At 38.1% G+C, this 25,194-nt stretch overlaps 1 protein-coding gene across 2 annotated transcripts in view; it reads left to right on the plus strand.

Moving 5' to 3' along the window:
- The window catches only part of LOC101738491 (cadherin-86C), a 138,032-nt gene that overhangs the window by 99,606 nt on the left and 13,232 nt on the right, over positions 1–25,194 (plus strand). For both annotated transcript variants that reach the window (XM_038014421.2, XM_004929403.5), the window contains exons 3-7: positions 14,109–14,296; positions 15,923–16,167; positions 17,778–17,861; positions 20,280–20,405; positions 21,452–21,716. In XM_038014421.2, the coding sequence (XP_037870349.1) occupies positions 14,109–14,296; positions 15,923–16,167; positions 17,778–17,861; positions 20,280–20,405; positions 21,452–21,716 (908 nt within the window). The remainder of the gene's footprint in view (positions 1–14,108; positions 14,297–15,922; positions 16,168–17,777; positions 17,862–20,279; positions 20,406–21,451; positions 21,717–25,194) is intronic.

Raw genomic sequence — 25,194 nt, forward strand, 5'->3', positions numbered from 1 at the left:
ATTAGTTCGAGACAAAAAGTAGAAAGCGCTCCTATATCGTAAAATTATGCAGTATGCTAATAGTTCAGTAACATAATTGATCTTCGCAGCAGGAAATTCTCTTGCACACACACACACTTCAGTAATCCAGAAACGTGACCGGAGAAAGCGGCTTAAAGTGCGAATATTTCGAAGTATACTGTGACCTACCACCGCGTTACATAATTTCTCATAGCTATTTTATATAGAACTGTCGCTCCACTTAACCGTATTCGCGGTAATTATTTAACTATTATCCGAGTAAAAATCAGTGGTTCGTGTTTAATACAAATGTAATATTAAAAAGTGTATTTATATTTTGTATATACTACCTCAGTTATTTTATTTATATAATTCGCGAGTCGAAAACATAACTTCAACTGCTGTTACGATTAAATTTCAAGTTTATTAATTACATTATTTCTGAGATTTTGTATACTTAACAGCTTTAGGCGACTAAATTGTTATTCGTCGACATTTTTATATTGTTGTCCTAACTACCATTTAATTTTCTATAAAAATATATTTCTTGAATACGTTACTTTGCACTCAGAAATGAACGATATAATAATATTAAAGTTTTACAGTTTATTTAACTTTGCTTTTCGTCTTCATTATAAGACGATCCTGGGTGTTAGACAAATAATAAAAGAACAATACCTATTAACGGTGACATTAAATCTTAAAAGAAATTTAAATTATGTATAATTTTAATTTTTAATAAATAAATTTATCGTGAATAAATCATAAGGGTTTGTGACCCAAAACTAACATTTTTTTTTTTTTATTGCTTAGGTGGGTAGACGAGCTCACAGCCTACCTGGTGTTTAAGTGGTTACTGGAGCCCATAGACATCTACAACGTAAATGCGCCACCCACCTCGAGATATAAGTTCTAAGGTGTCAGTATAGTTACAACGGCTACCCCACCCTTCGAACCGAAACGCATTACTGCTTCACGGCGGAAATAGGCGGGATGGTGGTACCTACCCGTGCGTACTCACAAGAGGTCCTACCACCAGTGATTACGGAAATTATAATTTTGCGGGTTTGGTTTTTATTACACGATGTTATTCCTTCACCGTGGAAGTCAATCGTGAACATTTTTTGGGTACGTATTTCATTAGAAAAATTAGTACCCGCATGCGGGATTCGAACACCGGTGAATCGCTACATACGAATGCACCGGACGTCTTATCCTTTAGGGCACGACGTCTGCGAAAATTATGAAGCGACAGCAAAAGTAAATTTTATTAAATTTAATACATACTCTTTTTTAAAGTTATTCAGGAAACTATCGATTTATTAGTTCAAACGGTGGTGACGCGTGTTCTGGGAGGCGGAACTGAAGACATCGCTTTACATTAAAAAAAACAAAACTCAAAGCAATTCTAACGAAATAAAAACCGAACTAAGTCATGATCACAAAGCAATAATAGATTATAAAGATCGTATCAGCGCAGATTACAGGCGTCGTTAAAATAAAACCGGCATAAATCGAATGGGGCATTAATCAACATTAAAATGGAGCATTTTATACGTGCATCGTTACCTACACCGCCCCGTGTTACGCAATATAATAAAAAAAAAAAAACTTCAAGCTCTCTCGATTCAAACACAAACACTTCATTGAATGCACTATTATATGAAACTGGATATTGAGTTCAGTTTCGTTTAGTTGAGTTGTGCAATGGACATCATTAACTCCGAGAAGCTGTTAGCGAGATTAATAGCTTATACTCTAACGTCAAAATGGAATAAATTTTGTTATAAACTTACACCTAAAACATAAGAAGCATTGTCTTGGACATTTTCTTGAAATGTTTGTTTATTTGTTTTGAAGTTATACTTCTTTAGGCACGTTATGAAAAATTGATGAGAGTGAAATTTTACGATGCGCGCGCACCGTGACACAAAATTAACAGAATGAAGTTGCCCACTAAATCGCTCATTACAATACGACCGACGTAACTTGGCGAGTCTGAATATAACCGCAGGTGAACTTTCCGAACCGTACCGAGAATTACCGAATTTATACGATGTCAAGAAAAGGGATGTCCGATATGCGTGTTTGAGGATATTGTTTAATCGATTTTTTTCAAATTAATTAAAATTTAAATAAAAAAAAAGATATTTTTTTATAAAAATAAAGTATAACTTCTTACGGACCTACATAAGTACACGCACCCTCTTTTTAATTCGCATATACCATACGTTCTTAAATTCCGAAAAAAAAGAGAAATTTAGAAATTTAAGTTTACACAAAAAAACAAAAGCAACACAATACGCACATATTATTATGTACATCAACTTACATTATAAAACTAAGTAGTACTCACCGGACTTAATCACCTTATAAATATTCCAAAATAGCATGTCTATATGCTACAAGTGACAAGCAAAAGATGTCAGCATTAGATAACTTAGTATCATATAATCTACAAGATCTACGGACAAAAAAAGAGTTAGAAGCATATTTCGTTCGAACCGTGGACATGTGGAAGGTCTGTTTAGAACGCGCGGAAATACGATTATATTACAATGAAATTTTAGAAAGAAGATAGCTCGAATCAGTCTCATTATTTATTATTTTATATTAGAAGGATTTCTAGTTTGGGACCAATTAACGGTGAATGATTTGACCCCGATTATTTAGTTATTTATACGTGGTAGCTCGATCGGGTGCGGAAGCTCTGTTATATAAGCTTAGTGTGAGTGATGAATTTAGTCTAAGCTTCCTCGTACTGAGGCGAATTGTTGGTCTACTTTTATTTATCTATTCTACTTGTGTTCTAGCACTATTAAATCATTTTTTTTTCCTACCTAAGCTGAGAGCCTTGAGAGGATATATCAGCTTAACCTTAACTAGTAGGTGAGCTCACGGGGCTCAAACCTGACGACGTTGCTAACACGAACCCTAGAAGAGCCGTGCTTCGCAGAATCTACCACCGGATCGAAAACGCGACAAACTGAGAAGATCCGGCGAGAAACTCAGTGAGCTGTGTCTGAGGGTTAATTTACTCGTCGAGCCCAGCTACGGGTTCGACGAGAACGATGACCGGTGCTTGAGGTACCTAAAAGCACCGTTAGCGGATCGGAAGGATCCGAAATGACGTGTTTGGGGCGACGTCGACTGCTTTCCGTTCTGTCCGCAGGATCGGGAATGTAGTAGCGGCGGCAACGATTAGGGGGTTCTCGTGTCGTGCCGCTTTATCGAAGTGGGAATCAATTGGCGATTGACAACAAGTTTCATATTGTAAACCTGATCGAGCTGCAGGTACTTTCAAGTTAAAAACAGTTATTACAGCTTACGCTGTTTTTTTGTTTAAGAATATTTTATTGAATCTTTTAAATTGTATTTTCAAAGTCATGTCACAAATAGGTAGCACGTTAATAAATTAATAACGTTTGTACTGACCCCGAAATGATTAATTTAATGGGCAATCAGTGGCTGGAAACGCTCGACCTCACAGTACTAGCTCAGCCACCATAACTTCTAATGAGGTCAGAGGTCAGCTCGCGTGGTCCTCGCCATAAAGTTACGTTTTTGCCCGAATATCAGAAAGAATATGATTTTTTCGTTTACTGATTATAATGTAACCCAAAAAATAAATTGTTTTATGGTTTATTTCTTTGTTTTATTGCATAGATGGAACGAGCTTAACGTTAAACTACACTTTATGTGAAGTAGTTATTGGACCCCATAATAGAGTACATACAAGACAACGTGAATGCCGCTTCCCATTTTGGGATATGAGACCTAATCCCGACTGTACTGTGGATGGTGTGTCCCAACCTTCAAATCGGACCGTGTGATTGATTCGCGGCAGATATGGGCAAGGCGATACCTGCCCGTACAGACAACACGTGCTAAATGAATATTGACAATTTATTCGGTTGCTTAGGCTAATTAATATTTGCATTAGAAAACTTGGATTAGTATAGTGTGCCCTAAGAAGTGGACATGTTACGTCCGATACAATGGCGTGAATTGATATTTGCCAAACATTAATGCTTCCTATGTCAACATAGATAACAAAAATGGACAATGATAATATTGCGAAACTTAGAGATCGAATATATTCTGTGAGAGTAAAATGAAATGGCCAGGTGAAACCCAGGACTGAGGGTGTGAGGATGAGAAACTGAACAATAGTAGCACAAGCGAAAAACACAAGAATATATTTGGTTGAGGACGATACCCTCACAGCTATTCTTGTAGATAAATCTAATTAACTGTAGCAATTTCGTCATAGACTTAAATAAAATTTAATGAATTGAAAATAAAAAACGCGTGATTAAACCATAAAGGTTATTTTAATTACTACTGATGTCAATTATTACTCATAATACTTTATAACCGAAAACTGCTCTCAGATATAAATTTTGAAAAATGATAGTTTTTTTTATATAATAAAATGCGGCAAATATAGACCAAAGTTTTGTTTGTTTACAAAATAAGACCTTATTTTTTTATCTCTCACGATAGTTCTCATTCGGAATTCTGTCCCTAGCAACTCGAAGTAACAGCAAAGCTATTGATATTCAGAAAAACAAAATGATTTATTAGTTGGAGTTCGATCTTAAATCTGCGACCTCTTGCATGAGGAGTACGCTTGAATTATCGCGAGCTAGGTCACGAGCGATATCACCTACCAACAGTCGACCGAATGCAACACATTACTCAATAAACCTACTTGTTTGGATCTTTTACTTAATCCTTAGCTTAGTTGTGCACGATTCACGCCCTCGCTCCTTATATAAATAGCCATGATTAACTTCAGTACCATTAATAAGGTTCCGTACCATTTCCAATTACTGTTACTCCATTTGTGTAGTTATCTTATCCAATATCTCCATTAACTGACTGAGAATTATGCGAAATTGGCTACTGGAGTTCCTGGTGCAATCTCATACTTCCAGTAATAGTACGGTGACCGAACTGAATTTAGTTTTGTGTTCAAATTTGATTTGACGATTAATGTCTCGTCTGTTTCAATTACTTATGTATATACTCAATTACATTTTGTAATTTCTATATTACGTCTTTAACATTCTTTATGGAGTCCTGATCTACACTATCCTTTTCATTCTTTAAATGTTGAGCTGCTATTACTGCGAATTAAGCAGAAGTACATGTCTCTAATTTGGAAATCAACGTACACGTCTGTGGACTTGGGTTGGCTTCGTCTCCAAAAAAACTTAAATGATTCTGACTAAAATTTCTTAACGAATTTCTCAATTTTATACTGGATATATTCAGGGCTCCTATGTAAAAGTCTAAAAAGCTGTACAAATGGCTTTAAATTGCAGTGAAGAATTTGAAATGAATGAAAATGAACTCGAAAATGTGACGGAGCACTAATAACGAAACGGAATCTAATTGGCAGAGGGAGGATCCGAGAATAAATTTCCTGATATTATTATATGAACGTTCCTATGAAATAGCAAGTTTTACAAAACAACAAATGCATATAAAGTTGACTTTACTGCAAACACACATCTACTATAATATACTTCATGTATCATATACATAATTCAGTATAGATTGAATCCCGGAATTGTCTATTTATCTAGAAGAGATATTCTTAGTATTCCTATCTCAATCCAACGATTGTAAATCAAGCAGTAACAAATTCACAATATTATTACTTTTTAGAATAAATATTTGAATGTTTCATATAAGCAATTCATATCACCAACAACTGATTGTTAAATACATATATATTTACCATTTTTCGGACCGGGTTCCGATCCTTCTACGAGGTCCCCGCGCCTAGGGGGCGCGCGGGGTATGTGGAACTGGTCCGCGACTGCGAAAGGAAGGATCCGCTGTCCCAAGGATGTTTTCAGGACCCTACCCAATAAACGACTCCCCTGCAATCTTTGCCCAAGAGTCCAATACCCTCCGAGGTCAGAAGTTGGTTGAGGTAAGGGAGTTATCGTGGTAAACACTATAACCAGGCGGTGCAGAGCACTCCAAGAACGCGCGGCTGACGCAGCCTTCGAGACGAATCGAATGCTCTGAAACGTCGGCTGTCTCGGTACGGCAGCCCGTCGGGACACCCAGACGGTGCCGCTGGTGTCCCGGAATACCTCGCTGGACCAGAACCAGTTTGCCGGGTTGGGACGGGATACACCGCCAACCTCTTTTTATCTAAAATATATTACTCCATGGCAGCGCGCTAGAGTGCTGGTAGTGCTGGAGTCATGGTCCAGACGGCTGGCCGATTCTTCGGCTGGTCGTAGGACCGTCGAGGCGGTTCGCCCGGTTCTTGTGAACTGGGTGAATCGTGACAGAGGACGCCTCACTTTCCGGCTCACGCAGGTGCTCACTGGGCATGGTTGCTTCGGTGAGTTCCTGCACCGGATCGGAGCCGAGCCGACGGTAGAGTGCCACCATTGTGGTTGCGACTTGGACAGGGCGGAGCACACGCTCGTCGCCTGCCCCGCATGGGAGGAGTGGCGCCGTGTCCTCGTCGCAAAAATAGGAATGCCACAACACTCGGCACTTGTCGTTGCCGAGTGTTGTGGCATCGATGCTTGGTGACGACGAGTCGTGGAAGGCGATGCTCGACTTCTGCGAGTGCACCATCTCGCAGAAGGAGGCGGCGGGGCGCGTGAGAGACGCACAGGCCCGCCGCCGTCGAGCGGGGGTCAGGGAAGCGGATATCGCCCAAGCCCTGGCCCTCTAAGTGTTTCGGGTCCCCTCACATGTCGGCCTGGGGACCGGCGAAGGGGGCCTAAGAAGACGACGTGCAAGCTGCTCTGCACGCGTTTTATGCATGAGCATCCGGGTGATGGAAGGCCGGCTATCCTCAACCCACGCTGGTTCTGACCCAGCGGGGTATTCCGTAGGAAAGACCATTCTAACCAGCGCCATCTAGGCGGGCTTCGGATAGCCTGCCGACCGAGAGGGCTGGTGGTCGTGGCGCCGACGACCGCCAGTCCGGCGTCCCGAGGGGGAGGGTGATGTGAGAGACGTGCTCCGCACTAAACGCTTCACTTTCCCCCCTTTGCCTTTTCATGAGTTTTGTCTCATGCGAGGTTTGGACGTTGGTTGTTGCGAGACAGGAGGTTTTAGTCGGTTCGACTCCGACATGCCCCGCCCTCCATCCCCAGTGAAGGGCGGAAGTCCGGCGATTTCCTCCTGACAAAAAAAAAAAAAGAGTGCTGGTAGTGCACCGCGCGGCCTCAACCCCTCAGGTCGCCCTACCTTCACCGGGGGGTATATATTTTTACCAAATGCGACTTTTTTCTTATTGTATTTTGTTTGTATAACGTAGAATAACAATACTTTGAGCTAGGTTATAGCTACACCTCCGCCCTTACCGCTCTCTCTTCCATCATACATTAGGAATAATAAAACTGTAGTAGTTAGGACTGCGGGGTTTCTGATTATATTATTAGTACCACACAGTAACACAGTACATAAACGATGACCAAGGATTGTATTTGCTCACGGCTATATCATTAAGTTAGGTCCTGAGAACGTGTGCATAAATAAGCTCAAGCCAAAAAAAGATAAATTACAACAATACCCATTATTTCTATCACCTTTGTAGTTCTAATCCGAAGTCAATATTAACTTTCCAATATGGGATTAGCTTAATCCCGTTTAAGAACTTAACAGACTTCCCATCAGTTTTAGTAAAGTGATTCTAAAGCCGTATTATTCACGCAATAAAATATGTCGTATCGATTCTGATATGGAGTGAATTTATATTAAGCTTTTCCATAAATAACTCAATTGGTGGATGGTAATTTTTACGATCGGATCGTTTATTACAATGAAATGGAATGTTAGAATCGTATTTTAGGAATCGATCAGTCAGGAACAATAAAATTATACTGGTGCTGTCCAATCGCGATTTGAATTGAGTTCAACACTCGCTCGCCTCCCTTAGTTAATAATCACATTTCATATATACACAGCTGTATCTGAGGTGAATTGCAGCTCTGGAGTAGTTTTGGTGAGTTAAATAAATCCAAATCTAAAATTTAATAAAAATAATAATTACTTTTAATCTTATAACAAACACTTTTTTTTTCCTACCTATTCTGAAAGCCTTGAGAGGCTATTTCAGCGGAACCTTAACTAGTAGGTGAGCTCACGGGGCTCAAACAGTGAAAATATGTTGTAGTAGCTAAACTTTTTCGAGTACTTTGATGTCAGCGCGTTGTTACGTATGAATTTTTTCCAATTTTAATTTTCAATTAAAATTACTACAATTTACTTTTCGAAAATAATAATATTAAAAAATAACAATAAGAAGCAATAAAAAAAAATGTTTTCGCAAGAGAGAAAATGATATGTATTCGGTAGGCAGCAGTTTGGCTCTGCCCCTGGCATTGCTCACGTCCATGAGCGACGGTAACCGCTCACAATCAGGTGGGCAGTATGATCGACTGCCTACAAGGGCAATAAAAAAATTATAAATACTTAATTGAACTGGTACAACTGTACAACTAAATTGAGTTTATCTCTTCTGTATGTATATGTACTGAGTGTATATGCATTGACCATTAGATATTATAATTAAAATGAATGAAACTAAATTATAGAATTTAGTTGCATTTATTTTGCGATTAAATAAACATCACCCTTATATAATATATGAACATTATGAGAGATATATAAATAGTAAAGATAAAAAAAATGGATCCTTTACAATTCAGTTGAAGAGACGTAGCTCACGTCAGTCGAACACATATGCTCACGTCTCACGCTCACGTCTGTTGAACACATATGCTTAGTTATGATCATGCTAACCGTGACCAAAGCCGACCAGAGTTTATTACGTGCGGTCGGGGTCGCCAGCGGTGACATCGTGCGCTCGCCATTTTTGCCGCTTATCTAAGCCTGCCCTAGACTGTTCCACACTCCGAGATCGAGCTCGCTTCCTTATACCAAACTCATAAATAATAATGACAAATGTTACACTATCGTCGTATTCGTGACATTTGTTTCGACTTTTAATGTCACGAGATATATTATGAGCTAGCCGTACTCGCCCGCTTTACTGGACATTTAAAATTAACATTACTATTTATTGTCATTATTATTAGGGAGTCCAACACTCATATAAATATTAGCCTATCCCTATAACCTATTAAGTACATGTATGGATACCAAGCTTCAAGTCAATCGAATGCATGGAGTAGTTATAACGGAACATCCGTAAAAACCACTGTAGATTTATATATTAGTTTAGATTTAATAACATTTCGTGGTTGGCGGAGACGAATAATAATATATATCTTCACGAACTAACGCTATTCAATAATACTAGATGTTGACCGGTTTTTTTTTTTTGATAACGCCATCTTGTTGTGTCTTTAAAGCGATTAGTTGCCCTCAATTAAGAAAAATAGTATTATTATTCGCCAATAGATGTCGGGAAGAGTTGATTATTGAAAACACGAATAAAACAACATTTTCTGAAAATAAATCGTAGCTAGATCGATTTATCGCCCCCGAAATCCCCTGTATAGGTACTAAATTTTATGAAAATCGTTGGAGCCGTTTCCGAGATTCGTATATATTAATATACAAGAATTGCTCGTTTAAAGGTATAAGATTTGCATATAACAAAATGGACATAAAACTCACGCGAATAAACGTATACAGCCCTCGAATGATTTTAGCGCCCAAATCCTCGAACCAAGAGATAATAGTCCCTTAATTGCGTTCTTGCGCTTTTCTGTATAATCGAATGGCAGTAATTGCTTTTCTGTCGAAGAAAAAGTACTCTCACGTAATTGACGCGGCAAACAATAATATGGTAAAATTGCGATGAAGGGATCTCGATTATCGTATTACTGAGGATTATTATAATTTATTAAGCTCCAATAAATTAGTTCAATGCTGATCATAAAATTGCGTTCTTAACGGAATACATAGAGACGTGAGCAGAAATGTGCTGTGAAAATAATGTTGTATTTAGTTCTGTCGATGGCTGGAATTATCATGTAGTTTATAGATTCGCACGCAACAAGATTTAGAGTCTGCAGCGTCGAGTGTTGGCCGTGGACAAATAATTTACCATTACTTTTGGTGCATACACGAGGTCACAGTATCTTGATACTAAACTACACAGAATTCTAACAAATTCGTTTCTCAACTTTGTCTTCAATTTCAAGGGTTATTACTTAAACAGTGTCTTAATGACAAGCAATAAGTATAGGTCCAACTAAGTGCCTTTCCAACAATATTAATTGTTTAAGTTCAGTCTATTTGTTCGTGTTTATGTAATTGATGTTAATCTGTTTTGCCTTGTCCACTGTTTTTAAGTGAACTGTTTTTTTTTAAATTTCATTTTATGAGCATTTTGTATTTTTTTAAAAATATTCAAATAATTTTCAATTAGGTTGTAATCATAAAATACTTTCTTTTTTTTTAAGTTAAAAATAAATTTCTACGCATTGTCACTTCGATGGATTCAAATAATTAGGTATATTAAATAATGACGATCACTTAAAAACAAAGGTCGTGTTAATACGAAAGTTCTAAAGCACTAAAGCACTAGTGAACTTGTTTGATACAACTGCACCGAAGTAGATAAGGCTGTACACAGGACACGCCGAGAACGGATTTAGTCTAGTTTGCAATTCGACATTACAGCGCGCATTTCAACTAACCCTGTGTTTATATTTAACACAGCAGGCTAGAAAATAATCAGTCGCGATAATTAGATGTTGGAAAAGTTTCGCGAATAGCGCCTGATGTTATTTGAATTTGTATACAAATATATAATATTGTTATTTGATGAACGTCATCGACGAAGTGAAAACATTTTGGAACAAAAATCAACCCTATGTAAAGACTACTAGTCTACGCATACGACCTACCTCATGATATGTGTGTCAAAATGATTTATGGTATTCAAGTGTCTATACTCTATTTTTATTTTTATGTCATCTTTATATCATATTTAAACTTACGAGTAATTAACTGTTTTTTTTTTTTGTTTTTTTTTTTAACATTCACGCCACGTTAACTTGTCCCGTGATAAGTTCGTAAAGAACTTGTGTTACAGGTACCAGATAACGGAAATAAATATAAGATTTTTATTATACACATACACATATTTAATATACATCCATAACCCTGGAAAAGACATTTATATTTATCATACAAATATCTTCCCTTGGCGGGATTCGAACCCGCGACCCCTTGTGTAGTGACCATGTCACTTACCACTACACCAGACGGCCGTTGACTATTCATATTTGACTATTTAATACCAGGTGTCTATCTACCCATTTAAAGCAAGCAAGCAGTAGTTACTAAGTCGAAGTAATGAATACTAAGTTAACCTGCGCTTTAAAACTACATTTAGATTTTTAAAGTATATTAATATATATATTTATATACAGGGTGTCCCAGAAAGAATGGATAATCCTGAAACACCTCATAGTAGAGCTATTGGGGACACAAAATAAAATTCTACACGGACTATATAAGAAATATGCTGGAAATCTTATGAGTAGCTAGTGTATTTTTTTGTAAAAGTTAATCTGAACTTAAAGTTTAATCATGAAATTTGGTATCTTTTCTGTATTTTTAATTTGGGTACAACCAAAGAAATATGTTTTTTATTTTTTTTTTTCATTTCCCAATAGCTCTACTATGAGGTGTTTTAGGATTATCCATTTTTTCTGGGACAACCTGTATATATATGTATATATTTATTTGAATTTTCGTGATGTGAAACCCCAATTGATTACATTTCTGTTTTACCACTAAAACCATAAATAGTCGTTTCCCGGTCGTTACGCAGAAGCGACAGTGAGTTTCATAGATTTCAAAACAGTTTTCCCTTTTGCGGTTTGACGCTTACCGCACGCACCAAGTAATCTTCATTATTTAACTGTTACGGTAAAGATCAGTTTTTTATAACACTACACATTCAACTGTTAGTATCTAGGATTTTCTCCAGGGTAACTGGAAACCCAACTGGAAATCTACATAACACAAAATAGCAAGTCTCAAGCAAATAGTAAGCATCTATTACAAAGATACATCGACCAGAAATCGAACCCAGATTCCGTGGTCATTGCCTCTCTCTCCTGTTACAAAGAAATAACATGATAAATTAATTTGATTCTATGATCCTATTCTATATTAATTTGATAATATAATTTGTTTCGTTATAAATTTCAAATTTCATACGTATTTTGCATTGAGTAATTAATTAACCACATTTGTATATGAACCCTTAATTCCATTTTTGCATTATTGGAGAAATTCACTTACCTTGATGAGCGGCCCTGTACGGTGCGCCTGTATGGGCTGAGCCACGCAACCGGGCCGCTATGGCTCGGTTCCTGCGCCGGCCGCAGCGCACCGTTACTATCAGGGTCATCCGTGGATATCACACCGTCTCCTTCGAGGCGGCGTGTGTGTTGGCGGGGACGCCACCATGGGAGCTGGAGGCGGAGTCGCTCGCTGCCGACTATCGGTAGCGCAGCGAGCTTCGTGCTCTGGGCGTGGTGCGTCCCTCCAAAAGTGAGCTGCGGGCGCGGAAGGTCCATTCTCGGCGGTCCGTGCTCGAATCGTGGTCGAGGCGGTTGGCCAACCCCACGTGGGGTCTACGGACCGTCGAGGCAGTTTACCCAGTCTTTTATGACTGGGTGAATCGTGGCCGAGGATGCCTCACCTTCCGTCTGGTGCAGGTGCTGACTGGGCACGGATGCTTCGGAAAGTACCTGCACCGGATAGGAGCTGAGCCGACGACGAGGTGCCACCATTGTGGACACGACCTGGACACGGCGGAGCATACGCTCGCTGTCTGCCCCGCTTGGGAGGTGCAGCGCCGTGTCCTGGTCCGCAAAGATAGGACCGGACTTGTCGCTGCCTGGCGTCGTGGCGTCGATGCTTGGCGGTGACGAGTCCTGGAAGGCTATGCTCGACTTCTGCGAGTGCATCATCTCGCAGAAGGAGGCGGCGGGGCAAGTGAGGCAAAGCTCTCCTCACTACGCAGAAATCCGCCGCCGCCGAGCAGAGGGTCGGGACCAGGGTCTCATCCGTAACCCGGCCCCCTAAGAGCTTCGGGCTCCACCCGTTTTGTGCGGGAAGGAGCCTAGGCGTGGGGCGGCGTGGTAAGCCGCGTTTCCCCGACCTCTCCGGGGGAAGGTGTAGCGCGGCGCCATCAATGCGGGCTCTTGGCCCGTCGACCGAGGGAACCGGCGGTCGTGTCGCTGGCGGCCGCCGGTCCGGCGTCTGGGGGACGGCGGGATGGATGTAATATGCTCTGCGTAAACCCTGTCCCGCCGTCTCAATAGCTCCGTCTGGGTTCCCACCCGGTCCGGGGTAGGGCGCCGGCTGTGAGCGGCAGGAGTTTTTAGTGAGGTTCAACTACCACATACCCCACCCGCCGTGCGGGTGGGGATCCGGCGATTTTCTCCTGTGGAAAAAAAAAAAAACCTTGATGAGCACCTGTATTTCAAGGTTTACCTCGACCTTAACCAAATTATATGTCACTCAAACACGTTACGAGTGAGGACAAATAAACCGAAAAATACGCGAATTATTTTCTCTGGCAAGAATGGTTCTCTGAAATAATGAAATAAGCTTCATCAAAACAATTTCGCTACAGAATATTCTTCCTGGCAAACGTATCTTTTGTTTCTTTGAAACATTCAGACCAATTTGAATCGTTAAACTTGATTACAGGATTTCTTTCGAATAGGCACAATGGCTCCAAAAACCGTTGCTTTCGAAAACAATGCAAAGGCATTACACGAAATTAGAATACATTTATTTGAATAAGGTTTTAACAGTAACTTTATATCGATTAATTCGTTTGCCTGTTTGTAAAGATTTCGATTTAGTAATATATTTTTATAATATATACTTTCGAATCAAGGAAAAACAAAAACAATACGTTCGTCTAGAGTTTAATTTATATCGTACGTTGGGAATTGTTTACATATATCCTATTGTCAGGCAAAAAAATCGCGCTAGCTGGTTGTACATATATATTCAAAATACACACAATATACTTTTAACATCAAGTAATATTGTTTACAAAAATAGACTACATAATAAAAATAACACAAATTTATATGTTCATTTCGTTGTTCCAGGATGACGTTCGCTTTAGCACTGGTAGTGGTGTTCGCTTGGAGTGTCCATGCTGGCGAGCCTGTTTTCGATCCAAGCACTCTCATGCGGCTAGTGCTGGTACCAGCAGACGCGGCCGTCGGCTCAGTCATTTACCGCGTCAGGGCCTCCGATCCTGATTTTGATTATCCATTGCATTTCGAGCTCATTGGTAAGTTTCAAAGGAGCATTCGACAGAGAAAAGATTTCGAAAAATTTCTATGCGCAATATAAAATTTATTAATATATTCCTTTTAATACTGTATAAACTATTATATGTATGTATGTATGTAGGTATATGTATATGTGATTGTAGATATATGTATATATAATATATACTTGTTTGTGTATGTATTTGTAACTTAATATAAATTTCATTGCACCTACCACTATTTACTCTGCACTGCCTTTGGTTGAGTGGTAGAGAATGCCTTAGGCATTTAGTCCGACAGTGTAAATTTTACATGAAGTGTTAAAAAAATATATGTTAATCTTTTTTATTACTGTAATATAGTCAATCAATACTTGTAGAAGAAAAGCTATTGGTAATTGAAAAAGGGCTAGACCTGTGCTACTCACCGATTCTTCTCGGTGGAGTAATGAGTGTGACAAATTTGAAAAGCATATCGCGGTAACAACAATTTTTATTTTTATTGCGTAGATGGGTGGACGAGCTCACAGCCCACCTAGTGTTAAGTGGTTACTGGAGCCCATAGACAACTACAACGTAAATGCGCCACCCACCCTGAGATATAAGTTATAAGGTCTCAGTATAGTTACAACGACTGCCCCACCCTTCAAACCGAAACGCATTACTAAATTAATTCTGTTTATGACGTAGAGATGGCAAATTTATTAACCGTTTCATTTTCTAATCGATTTATAAAAATATACCTTCTGTTCCTTTTTGTTCTAATATCACGCAATAATAGATGGCAAAAAAAATTAAAATTTTCTTAAAAACATATTTTAAGTAGTTCTTATAAATTTCCCGTAAATTAGAAAAACAAACATTAAATCTATGACTAAATTTTCTCAAAGTACTTTAAACTCAGATTCCTTATTTTCGAAATGAATCTAATGTTTGATGTGCACTAAAGTCGTAAATGCACGTTGCGGTGCATCAGAAACAAATCACAGTGTGCTGCGCTGCTCATTTAATTCCGCAGCAGGTTTATCCGGTGAGAAAATTAACAGCATCACTAAACATAAACATTATAATCCAACCCGATAATATTGAACGACAATTGCTTTATTATTACGCAATTTAACGCATGATTTTCTCAGACATCATTCAATATCATAAACTACTGTCAATCTGGTGAAATATTAAATAACTCAATTATTTGAAAATCAATTTTGTTCTATGTTGCGAACTATTCGATCCGAAATCCTTTATAATCAGAATTGATTAATAAAGAATAAGGCCGACTAGACAAATGAGGAAAAACAAATGAGTGTATTGTTTTTTATTTTTTTATTGCATCGATGGATGCACGAGCTCACAGCGCACCTGGTGTTAAGTGGTTAGCAGAGCTCATAGACATCTACAACGCATTTAGTGCCACCCACCTTGAGATATGTGTTTTAAGGTCTCAGTATAGTTACAACGGCTGCCCCACCCTTCAAACCGAAACGCATTACTGCTTCACGGCAGAAATAGGCAGGGTGGTGGTCCCTACCTGTGCGGACTCGCAAGACGTCCTACCATCAGTAATAGAACGGTGTGATTTAAACCGTCCGAACATTGATTGATATTTAAACGTAAAACATTTTAATCGTAATCATTTATGTCTAGGTCAAATGGGTCGCTTAGACATCGGCATCGAGACACTCCCTTGCACACGTTACAACTCCGTGTGCCAAGCCAACGTGATCCTCCTCCGGAGATTGGAGCCAGGACGCTACGTGGACTTCAGGTTGTCGGTCAGAAATACCAGAGGACGAAGCAATCGCATCGCCTGTTCCATAACCGGCACTAATGCGACAACACCAAGGGACACGATTTTCCCTCATCAACCCAGCATAGTGCTAGTACCTGAGGTGAAATTCGAATACCAATTATTCTTTTAAAATTTAAACACTATAGTGTCTAATAGTGCTTACCGGTAACAACTATATTTTCTAGCTAATTAAAAACGAAAGGGTTAAAGTTAGTATTGGTAAAATTCATTTCATTCATTCTATATTGGTAATTGATACAACTATTCCGTGGTTCCTATCTTGTTAAGATAGGCAGTTACCACTTTATCACCATTTACAGCTTTTGCCATTTTATTACCAGAATACACGTGTACGAACGTCTTCCACGATCAAGGAGTAATATCGTTAATTAAAATGAAATCTGCAAAATGTATTACGTTGTTTCTGATGAGTCCGAACCAGTATTAGAGCAGCAAAATAACCAAAGCCCTGGTTTGAAAAGCTGTTACTAAATACAAGTCAAACATCCAGCTAGTGTGTCAAGTGGGTGCCGGCATTTGCTATGAATTGTTTAATGGACTCCAATAATTATACCCTAAATTCTCTAAGCTGTAATGCTTCGCTGCAAACATAGGCAGGATGCTGGTATCTACCCGTGGGGACTTACAATACGTCCTACCACCAGTAATATGGTAGTTATCATTTTCGCGGATTTTATTTTAATACCCGATTTTAGAAATGAGTCTTCGACCTCATGTCACAAGGTCGGTGGTGCGATTCGTGTTGTGATTGTCCATGGGCTCCGATAACTCGTTAACAGCAGAACTGTAAGATCCTTAAACTCTGTGGGCACGTAAAAAAAAATCCACACTTAAACTAAATAAACCGTTGCATCTACATTATGCAACTAGAGCTACATGGAAAAAACCAGTTTAACTCACACTTGAACAGATAAATTGCATCCGGCATCGTTAAAACTATAATTCGATTCATATTTTCTTGATGACAGTCATCGTCGGACAACTTATGCATTTCATGGGACACTCAAATGACATCTGCATGTGATCGTTATCCAAAAATGGGATCAGAAAAATTTGTTGTTATTTATGATTAGTCTTATGAAAGAACTGTTCAGTTTTTTCTTTTTAATTATGACTTTTAACGTTACTAGCTTGATATTATCGCGAATATTTTAAAAGCTTTTCGTCTTTGCTGGAGATAGCGCGTTTTTTTTTCTAGACCAGTTAATATTCGTCACTACTTCTAAGTCGTGCTAAATAGTATAAGCATTTAGGCGAGTTGTAGACATGATTAAAAATAATTTCAATTTTGCAGTCAAACTACGTCTATTAAAGCACATTATGCGATTTTATTAAGCACTAGCTGACCCGTTAGACTAGTGCCTCAATCGATAAATAAAATACCTTAAATTTATTTAATTCCGAGCATTTTCATATTTATCTACCTTTTGAACCTTCTCTGGACTTCGACAAATAATTCAAGACCAAAATTAGCCAAATCGGTCCAGCCGTTCTCGAGTTTTAGCGAGACTAACGAACAGCAATTCATTTTTATATAGAAGAAGATTAATCTTCCTGTTTTTAACATTCTAGAACACGCTATTTCCAAAGACTACACATATCGCGTCACTAGTCGTCTAATCTATAAAACTTCAAACATTACATTACCCCATATAGCATTTCCATTTAAAAACCATTTTTTGTTTGCAGGATGCGAAGCGTGGTACAGAACTCGAGATTGTTATTGCAAGGAAGAACCCCCTGTCACCAAAACCTTTGGAATTGGAGCTCTGGGTGAGCAATTAATTTGCATTTTAATCGCGTGATACGTTAGACTACATACCTACATGGTATCAATTAATATTAAAAATCAATTCACATTTCACTTACATTATGTCAAGAAACGCAAAAATAAAATCATTAATTGTCAAACATTTTAGGAGAGGCTCTCAGTTTATGCTGAATCGTTTTTTGTCATAAATATAATTTAGAAAATATAATGCAGAACCTGAAAAGGGAGATTTTTGTTGTTAAATTCATTATAAATTTGATATTACGTTATATTGTCACGATCCATTGAAATTCAATTAACAGCTGTGGAAATTTTATTTTAATATGTGACTGAATGATGTAACTGAATCCTTTCAAATATTCCACTAAATTTAATATAATACATTTAAGAAACCAAGTGAGATAATTAAATTAACTTCATAAAGTGGTTTTAGATGAGATGCGTGAAGTATGAACCACGTTTAGGGTCACCTAATGATATTTTCAAACGCCGCCGCTTGTTTGGCGCGAGTTTCATCGCAACCACATAATGAAGTTTTGTCTGTGCGTTAATGGCTTATCATTTTCACGGCGATGCAACCCTAACACGGGAAAAGTAATTTTACATGGCTTCTCGCGGATAAAGGAAGTTGTGTATTATAGAGAAAATAGGCTGTTAAGGGAAGGCGGGATGCGTAATGAACTGTAAATTACAATAATCAAGTATAGTATTGAGTTAAAACGAATTTTGCTTTCCAATGCATGTTAATTATTGAGTTCTTGTGTCAGTCTAGTGAAATGAAAATAACTGGTTTTTATTACTTACTATTTAATGAGTTAACATATTTGAAAAACCGAAATTAAAATATATTTACTTTAATATCTGTAATAACTAAAATTTTAACACACAGGCCTATACATAAATTGTATGTAATATATGTAAATGTATCGGCTGCGCTGTATCCAATTATTAAGATCTTGGTAATTAATAGTATAAATGTCAATTTCTATCTTCTTTCTAAAGTGCAGATCACGGGACCTAAAGACGACTATGTCAGAGTTTAATTTTTTTTAAAAAAATACCAAACTGATATGAGTTTACGAAATATTTCCACCGTCGACATTATTTAAGAGGAAACAAACTCAAAAAATATTGAAATTCGTACAACAAGGCAGAATTTACTCCTTATCTTTATAGTATTTATCCTTCAGATAAAGTAGCCAGAATTAAAGATCTATGACCGCTGTCTATGGTAGCCGCTAAGCAATAGAGAATTCCTGATTTTTCCGTCGGAACTATAGCGATTAAAAGCGAAACAAATCCAAAAAGGCTTCGAGTTTTAAATACGCCATTATTGTATATTAGACTTGAGGCGTTAAAAGTCCTGTAGTAACCGGAGAGTAGGCTGATTGCGTCCCGAGGCCATAGACTAACAGGCTAATGGAGTTCATGTTTCACTTTTTTATACAAATATTCATGTCTTTTTAGCACATCATTTATTTTATTCTCATAATTTAACATTATACTTTTGGATATAGCTTTAGATTATATTTCCTTAGCAATTACATATTCATTTAATCTGTATCACCGAGTTTGCGGTTTTATCGAATCTTTTTTTTTTTTTTTTATTGCTTTCGATAGGCAGACGAGCTTACGGCTCATCTGATGGGAAATGATAACCGTCGCCCATAGACATCCAAATTACATCAGAGACTCAGATGCGCTGCCTATCCTGGCCTGGATGGGCAGCCTTATGTATGTTACACCGGCTATCCTGTCCTTCAGACCGGAACACAGTATTACTGTTTTGCGGCAGAAATAGACAGGACGGTGGTACCAACCCGGGCGGGCTTCTACACAGAACCCTACCACCAGTAAAATCATGACAATTTAAATAAGATACAATATTTTACTTAAGCAAATAAGAATATAAATAGCAATACAGTCGCTATGACGGTACGCATACCCGATCCTGTGAACCGAATGGTAAACAGTCGACGTCGCCCTAAACACGTCATTACGGATCGTCCCGATCCATTAACGGTGCTTTTAGGTACCTCAAGCACCGGCCATCGTCCTCGTCGAACCCGTCGCTTGCGACGAAGGGCTCGAAGAGTAAATTAACCCATAGACACAGAGCACTGAGTTTCTTGCCGGATCTTCTCAGTGGGTCGCGTTCTGCGAAGCACTGCTCTTGCTAGGGCCACTGTTAGCAACTCTTCCGGCTTGAGGCCCGTGAGCTCGCCTACACATCAAGGAGAAGTTGAAATAGCAAGGCTATCAGCATAGGTAGGATAAAAAAAAATACGTTACGTATCATACAGGTGATTTAAACTAAATTAACAACAAAACTTTCCCTCATTTGATTTAGTGTGCTCTTTAAAACAACAAGAACAATTCAACAAATTTAAATTAAGCGTGGTGTTTTATTTTTTTCCCAGGGTTCGCCTTTATTCGCCATACGCCAACGCAGAGTTTCAACAGAAAACACCGAGGGAACGATATTTCTGATTGGACCGCTCGACTTCGAAGCGCAATCGATGTACCATTTGACACTCCTGGCCGTGGTACGCTGTGTTTATTCAAATTAATTGAACTTATTTGCATAATTAGGACTAATTATGCCAGAGTCGAAACACCCTAGTTTAACATGTATCGGAATGAACTGCGATCGTGCTTGCAAAATACACTCAAAACGATCTTAATTGGATTTTATCGAACGACATTTAATTTTGTCCTTGTAGCTCACTGAAGTATTCTTCACGAAATCTCAAACTAAGATTATAAAAATTACATTATATGTTTTAATTTATTCGTTAAGACAATTTCAATTTTGTTACGGAAATTTCGAACACAAAATTTAAATAAAACAACAATATGAATAAAAATCATCATAATAATATATCTATTTATTAACATCAACAGCATATTGAATCTACTAATTTCCTGAAGGGCAGTTTGCCAAGCCCATGTCAAACACTGTTTGAACCAAAATATGATTCCCTTATTGTTAGTTACTCAATACTAGTAATTTCAATTATTCAAGATTGGTGGATTTTAAGTTTTCTTTTAATATATTACTTTGTTTTCTTTCTTTGCAACTAAAGAATTCGAAAAATTTAAATCAGGCTTTCCTACAAAAGAAATGCTTTTATAATAACAATTTAGCGGCTTGGCTATGCCCCTGGCATTGCGGATGACCATGAGTGATGGTATCTACTTACCATCGCTAGGCCATATTTTCGACATTTTCGCATTTGTTTACTGGTGGTAAGGCGTCTTATCAGACGCGCGGTAGGTACCACCACTCTGCCTATTTCTGCCTTGATGCAGTAATGCGTTTCGGTTTGAAGGGCGGCGCAGCCGTTGTACTGTTAAAAGCGAGACCTGAGAACTCATGACCAGGGAGCGTGGCGGCATTCACGTTGTAGAAGTCCGATAACCACTTAACGCCAGGTGGGCCGTGAGCTCGTCCATCCATCTAAGCTATAAAAAAAGCCTAAAAACCCAAAGTTTGTCATAACTAGCATCGATTGATTATCTTATAAGCGGCATTTTACGAATTATAAACATGATTCGAACATTATTAAATCAGCCATGTTTCTTCCATCAGGACCCATACATCGAAGTGGGGAAGGATACGCGGAATATTGCCGGCCTAGAAGTAGTCGTCGTAGTTCAAGACGTACAAGATATGCCGCCAGTATTTACTTCAGCACCTCCAATAACACATTTACCCAAACAAGTTGGTCCGGGTGATATGATAGTGAAAGTTCGAGCTGAAGACGGAGACAAGGGCGCACCTAGGCAGATCAGATACGGCTTAGTGTCTGAAGGGAACCCATTTACGCCATTCTTTAACATCAATGAAACTTCAGGTATTAAATTAAAGACATTTTACGAATGAAAAAAACAGTTAAATTTGTTCTACTTTTCTAGTGGTGATCTCATAAATTCTCGTGATGAAGTAGATCGACTAAAAAAATAATTAAAAATTTAATTTGGATTCAGACACATCTCGTATCACTATATTATTAACGTTTTTAAATTAAACTAAATAGCCCAGTAATTATTTGTTACATTTTATAATTTAAATGATTTTAATAGTCCTAGCTTTCTCGGTTTTTAAAGAGCTGCTACCTTCATTATGCATTAAAGTAAACTGTTATATTTACGACTGCATAATTATTACATTAATGCTGGTGCGTATAGTAATTTTCAATGATGACCTTGCGGTGAATAGTTAAAGAGAAATGACTATCTATTAAAGAAGACATAAAACTACTGACTAGATAGCAAAGAGTATTTTCAGTTCTAGAAGAATTTCTCCGTAAAACTACATTTAGGTGCAAATCGCAGGGTCAGCGACTTTATAATGACTCTTGTTCCATACCTTGACATTCGTTATTTACGATTGGTCAAGTTCCAGGAATTGCTTTTATAATTTATAAGAAACACCTTCCCGCTGGGGTTAAAGGGATTGCAAACAATAATTAATCTTGTTCAATTTTATCGTGTACTTCGGAATAGTATTCATTTGATATAAACTGTTTAACTTGGATTCTAAATTCAATAACACTGAAAGATTTCTTGATTCACTTGGTTTTCAACGGCCATTGAAGCCCATAGATACAAAACATAAATAATACCGGTGACCTTAATTAAGTCAAAATCACCATTTCATAGGCGTAACGGAATATAATAGCATTATTAAACCTTACCTAGCTAATAACGTTTTTACTTTACGATTCCTATATTGTGAAAATCATTTTGGGCACGTACAAACATAAAAACGTTGGTGCCAGCCGTAAAATTTGATATTTTTTTATTGCTTAGATGTGTGGACGATCTCACAGCCCACCTGGTGTTAAGTGGTTACTGGAGCCACACACCTTGAGATATAGTTCTAAGGTCTCAGTATAGTCACAACGGCTGCCCCACCCTTCAAACGCATTACTGCTTCACGGCAGAAATATGCGGGGCGGTGGTACCTACCCGTGCGGACTCACAAGAGGTCCTACCACCAGTAAAAAATCTGGTATATTCACTTTACTCCATATTATAAATGCAGTGAGCATTTAACGAAATTGCACCTCGATGGTTCTGAGTCTTCTACTAATACATTTTGTATAGCTTGCGTCAATATACCGAGGACTACGATTGAACGAAAATCTTCAGGAAATTATTTGAGCTGTTTTTACATCATCAAACCAGAGAGCTCGCAAAGTATCAAAATTTATATAAATACCGCATCAAGTTCTCCAAGGGATAATTAATGTGTTAACTATCCCAAAACAGACAACGTTGCGAAAACTTTTGGGTCACATAAAGTCTGTTGTGTGCTTTACGGTAACAAACTTAGAGTTCCAGCTCCAAGTGAGACCCTAGCATAATCCCTAGTTTCTTAATAAACTTTGCCAAATTTACGAAACTCAAAAAGAAAAATCATAATAAATAAACTGCTACTAACTACTGCATCGCCGAGCCAGTCTCTAGTAATGATTTCGTTTAATTTCAAAATAAACACCATGTTTTGGTTAGAAAGAGACCTTATTTCTATTACTTTCTGGAAACACATTCAAATCAATTCATCAGTCTCGCTGGTGACACTTATGATGAACATACGAACCTTATCATCATTTTTGTAAATTAAAACTACGTACCTACATACCAAAAAAACCGAGCCAATTTCCTTTCCTGATTTATACCTACCCTACATTTTGTGTTTAATTGCTTTTTCCACTCCACGGAATACTCGTGGTCAACAGTAGGTCAGAGCTATATATTTTTTGTTTGATACCATCGCTACGTAGTTCCGACGTCTCGCTTCCGTGGTATATCCTACTTACTTATCGCTCACCCGCACACTCGCCCTACTCTTCGTTGACTAAGCACCAGAGTATAAGGACGCTATTTTTTGTGAATAAAAAAATTACTGGTTTGTGCCCTAAATTAAATAAAACCCACCTTCAGATATGTCGAATTGAAACTTTTCAAGTTTATCCGCACTTCAAGCTAATATATAATTTATTTGGATCTAATATCCTGTGAGACAGCTAAGATTTTGGTTTGTACACAATACACTATAGCAGCCTTTCCCAAAGTAAGCGATAACGCCCCCTTGTGGTTACTGCAAGCCTACAGGGGAGCGGTAAGAGACCCAGAAAAAAGAGGCGTTGTCTAGAAACTTGGAAGACGATTTGGAATTTCATCTAAGAGGACTCTTAGACATCGACTGAGCTCTCGTATATTGGTTTTTAAGTACGTGAAAAAATGGTGGGGCTAAAAATAATTTATTCTCAAAGTGGGCATTCCCAAAGTTTAGAAGCCCCTGCACTATAATATTAGTTTCTCCTATGGTATTTTTACAAGTTAACCCTTTCTTGTAGTATCGTTGACAAAGTTGTAGTAGTCTCGACTGCTAATCATTGACAGCCCTATTTAAAGGTTTGTAGCTTGCGTGCGCCACGTACAACAAAACACTATCAGATTTTGTTGGTAGCAATTTTCGATTGAACTTTGAATTTAACAGCTACAACTTTAGCGGTGAAACTTTTGTCATTTCGCTAGACAATTAACATGTTCGCTGTAGTATTAATTTCGTTGAACACTTAGCGGTTGGTCTCGATTGTGATAACCCGAGAAAACTGGCCCGTAAATTTATTTATTAAATCTACATCGTAACGAATTTGTATTAATAAATTAAATTATGTAGTTTAATCATTCTGTATTCTGGAAACAGAAATTGTGTATTTGAATATCGAAACACAATTGAATTAATTTGATATTGTTCAAATATATAATATGATTTTGAAAATTTGCAATTTCTCACCTCTTAGCACTTTATCCGATTAATTTAAGTAAAATACATTATATCCTAGGATAGGACCACCGCAGAGATACCAAATGATGTTTGGATATTTTTTACAAATGTCTTTTTCTATTTGTTTTTAATTTTTAACTTTATACGATTAATTTGAGTTTAATAGTCGTCGTGGCCTAAGAGATAAGACGTCCGGTGCATTCGTGTTGAAGCGATGCACCGGTGTTCGAATCCCACAGGCGGCTACCAATTTTTCTAATGAAATACGTACTCAACAAATGTTCACGATTGACTTCCACGGTGAAAGAATAACATCGTGTAATAAAAGTGAAACCCGCAAAATCATAATTTGCGTAATTACTGGTGGTAGGACCTCTTGGGAGTCCGTACGGATAGGTACCACCGCCTAGCCTATTTCGGTTTGAAGGGTAGGGCAGCCGTTGTAACTATACTGAGATCTTAGAACTTATATCTCAAGGTGGGTGGCGCATTTACGTCGTAGATGTCTATGGGCTCCAGTAAACACTTAACAT

Source organism: Bombyx mori, chromosome 12 (assembly GCF_030269925.1).
Source record: "Bombyx mori chromosome 12, ASM3026992v2".
NCBI classification, from domain to species: domain Eukaryota; kingdom Metazoa; phylum Arthropoda; class Insecta; order Lepidoptera; family Bombycidae; genus Bombyx; species Bombyx mori.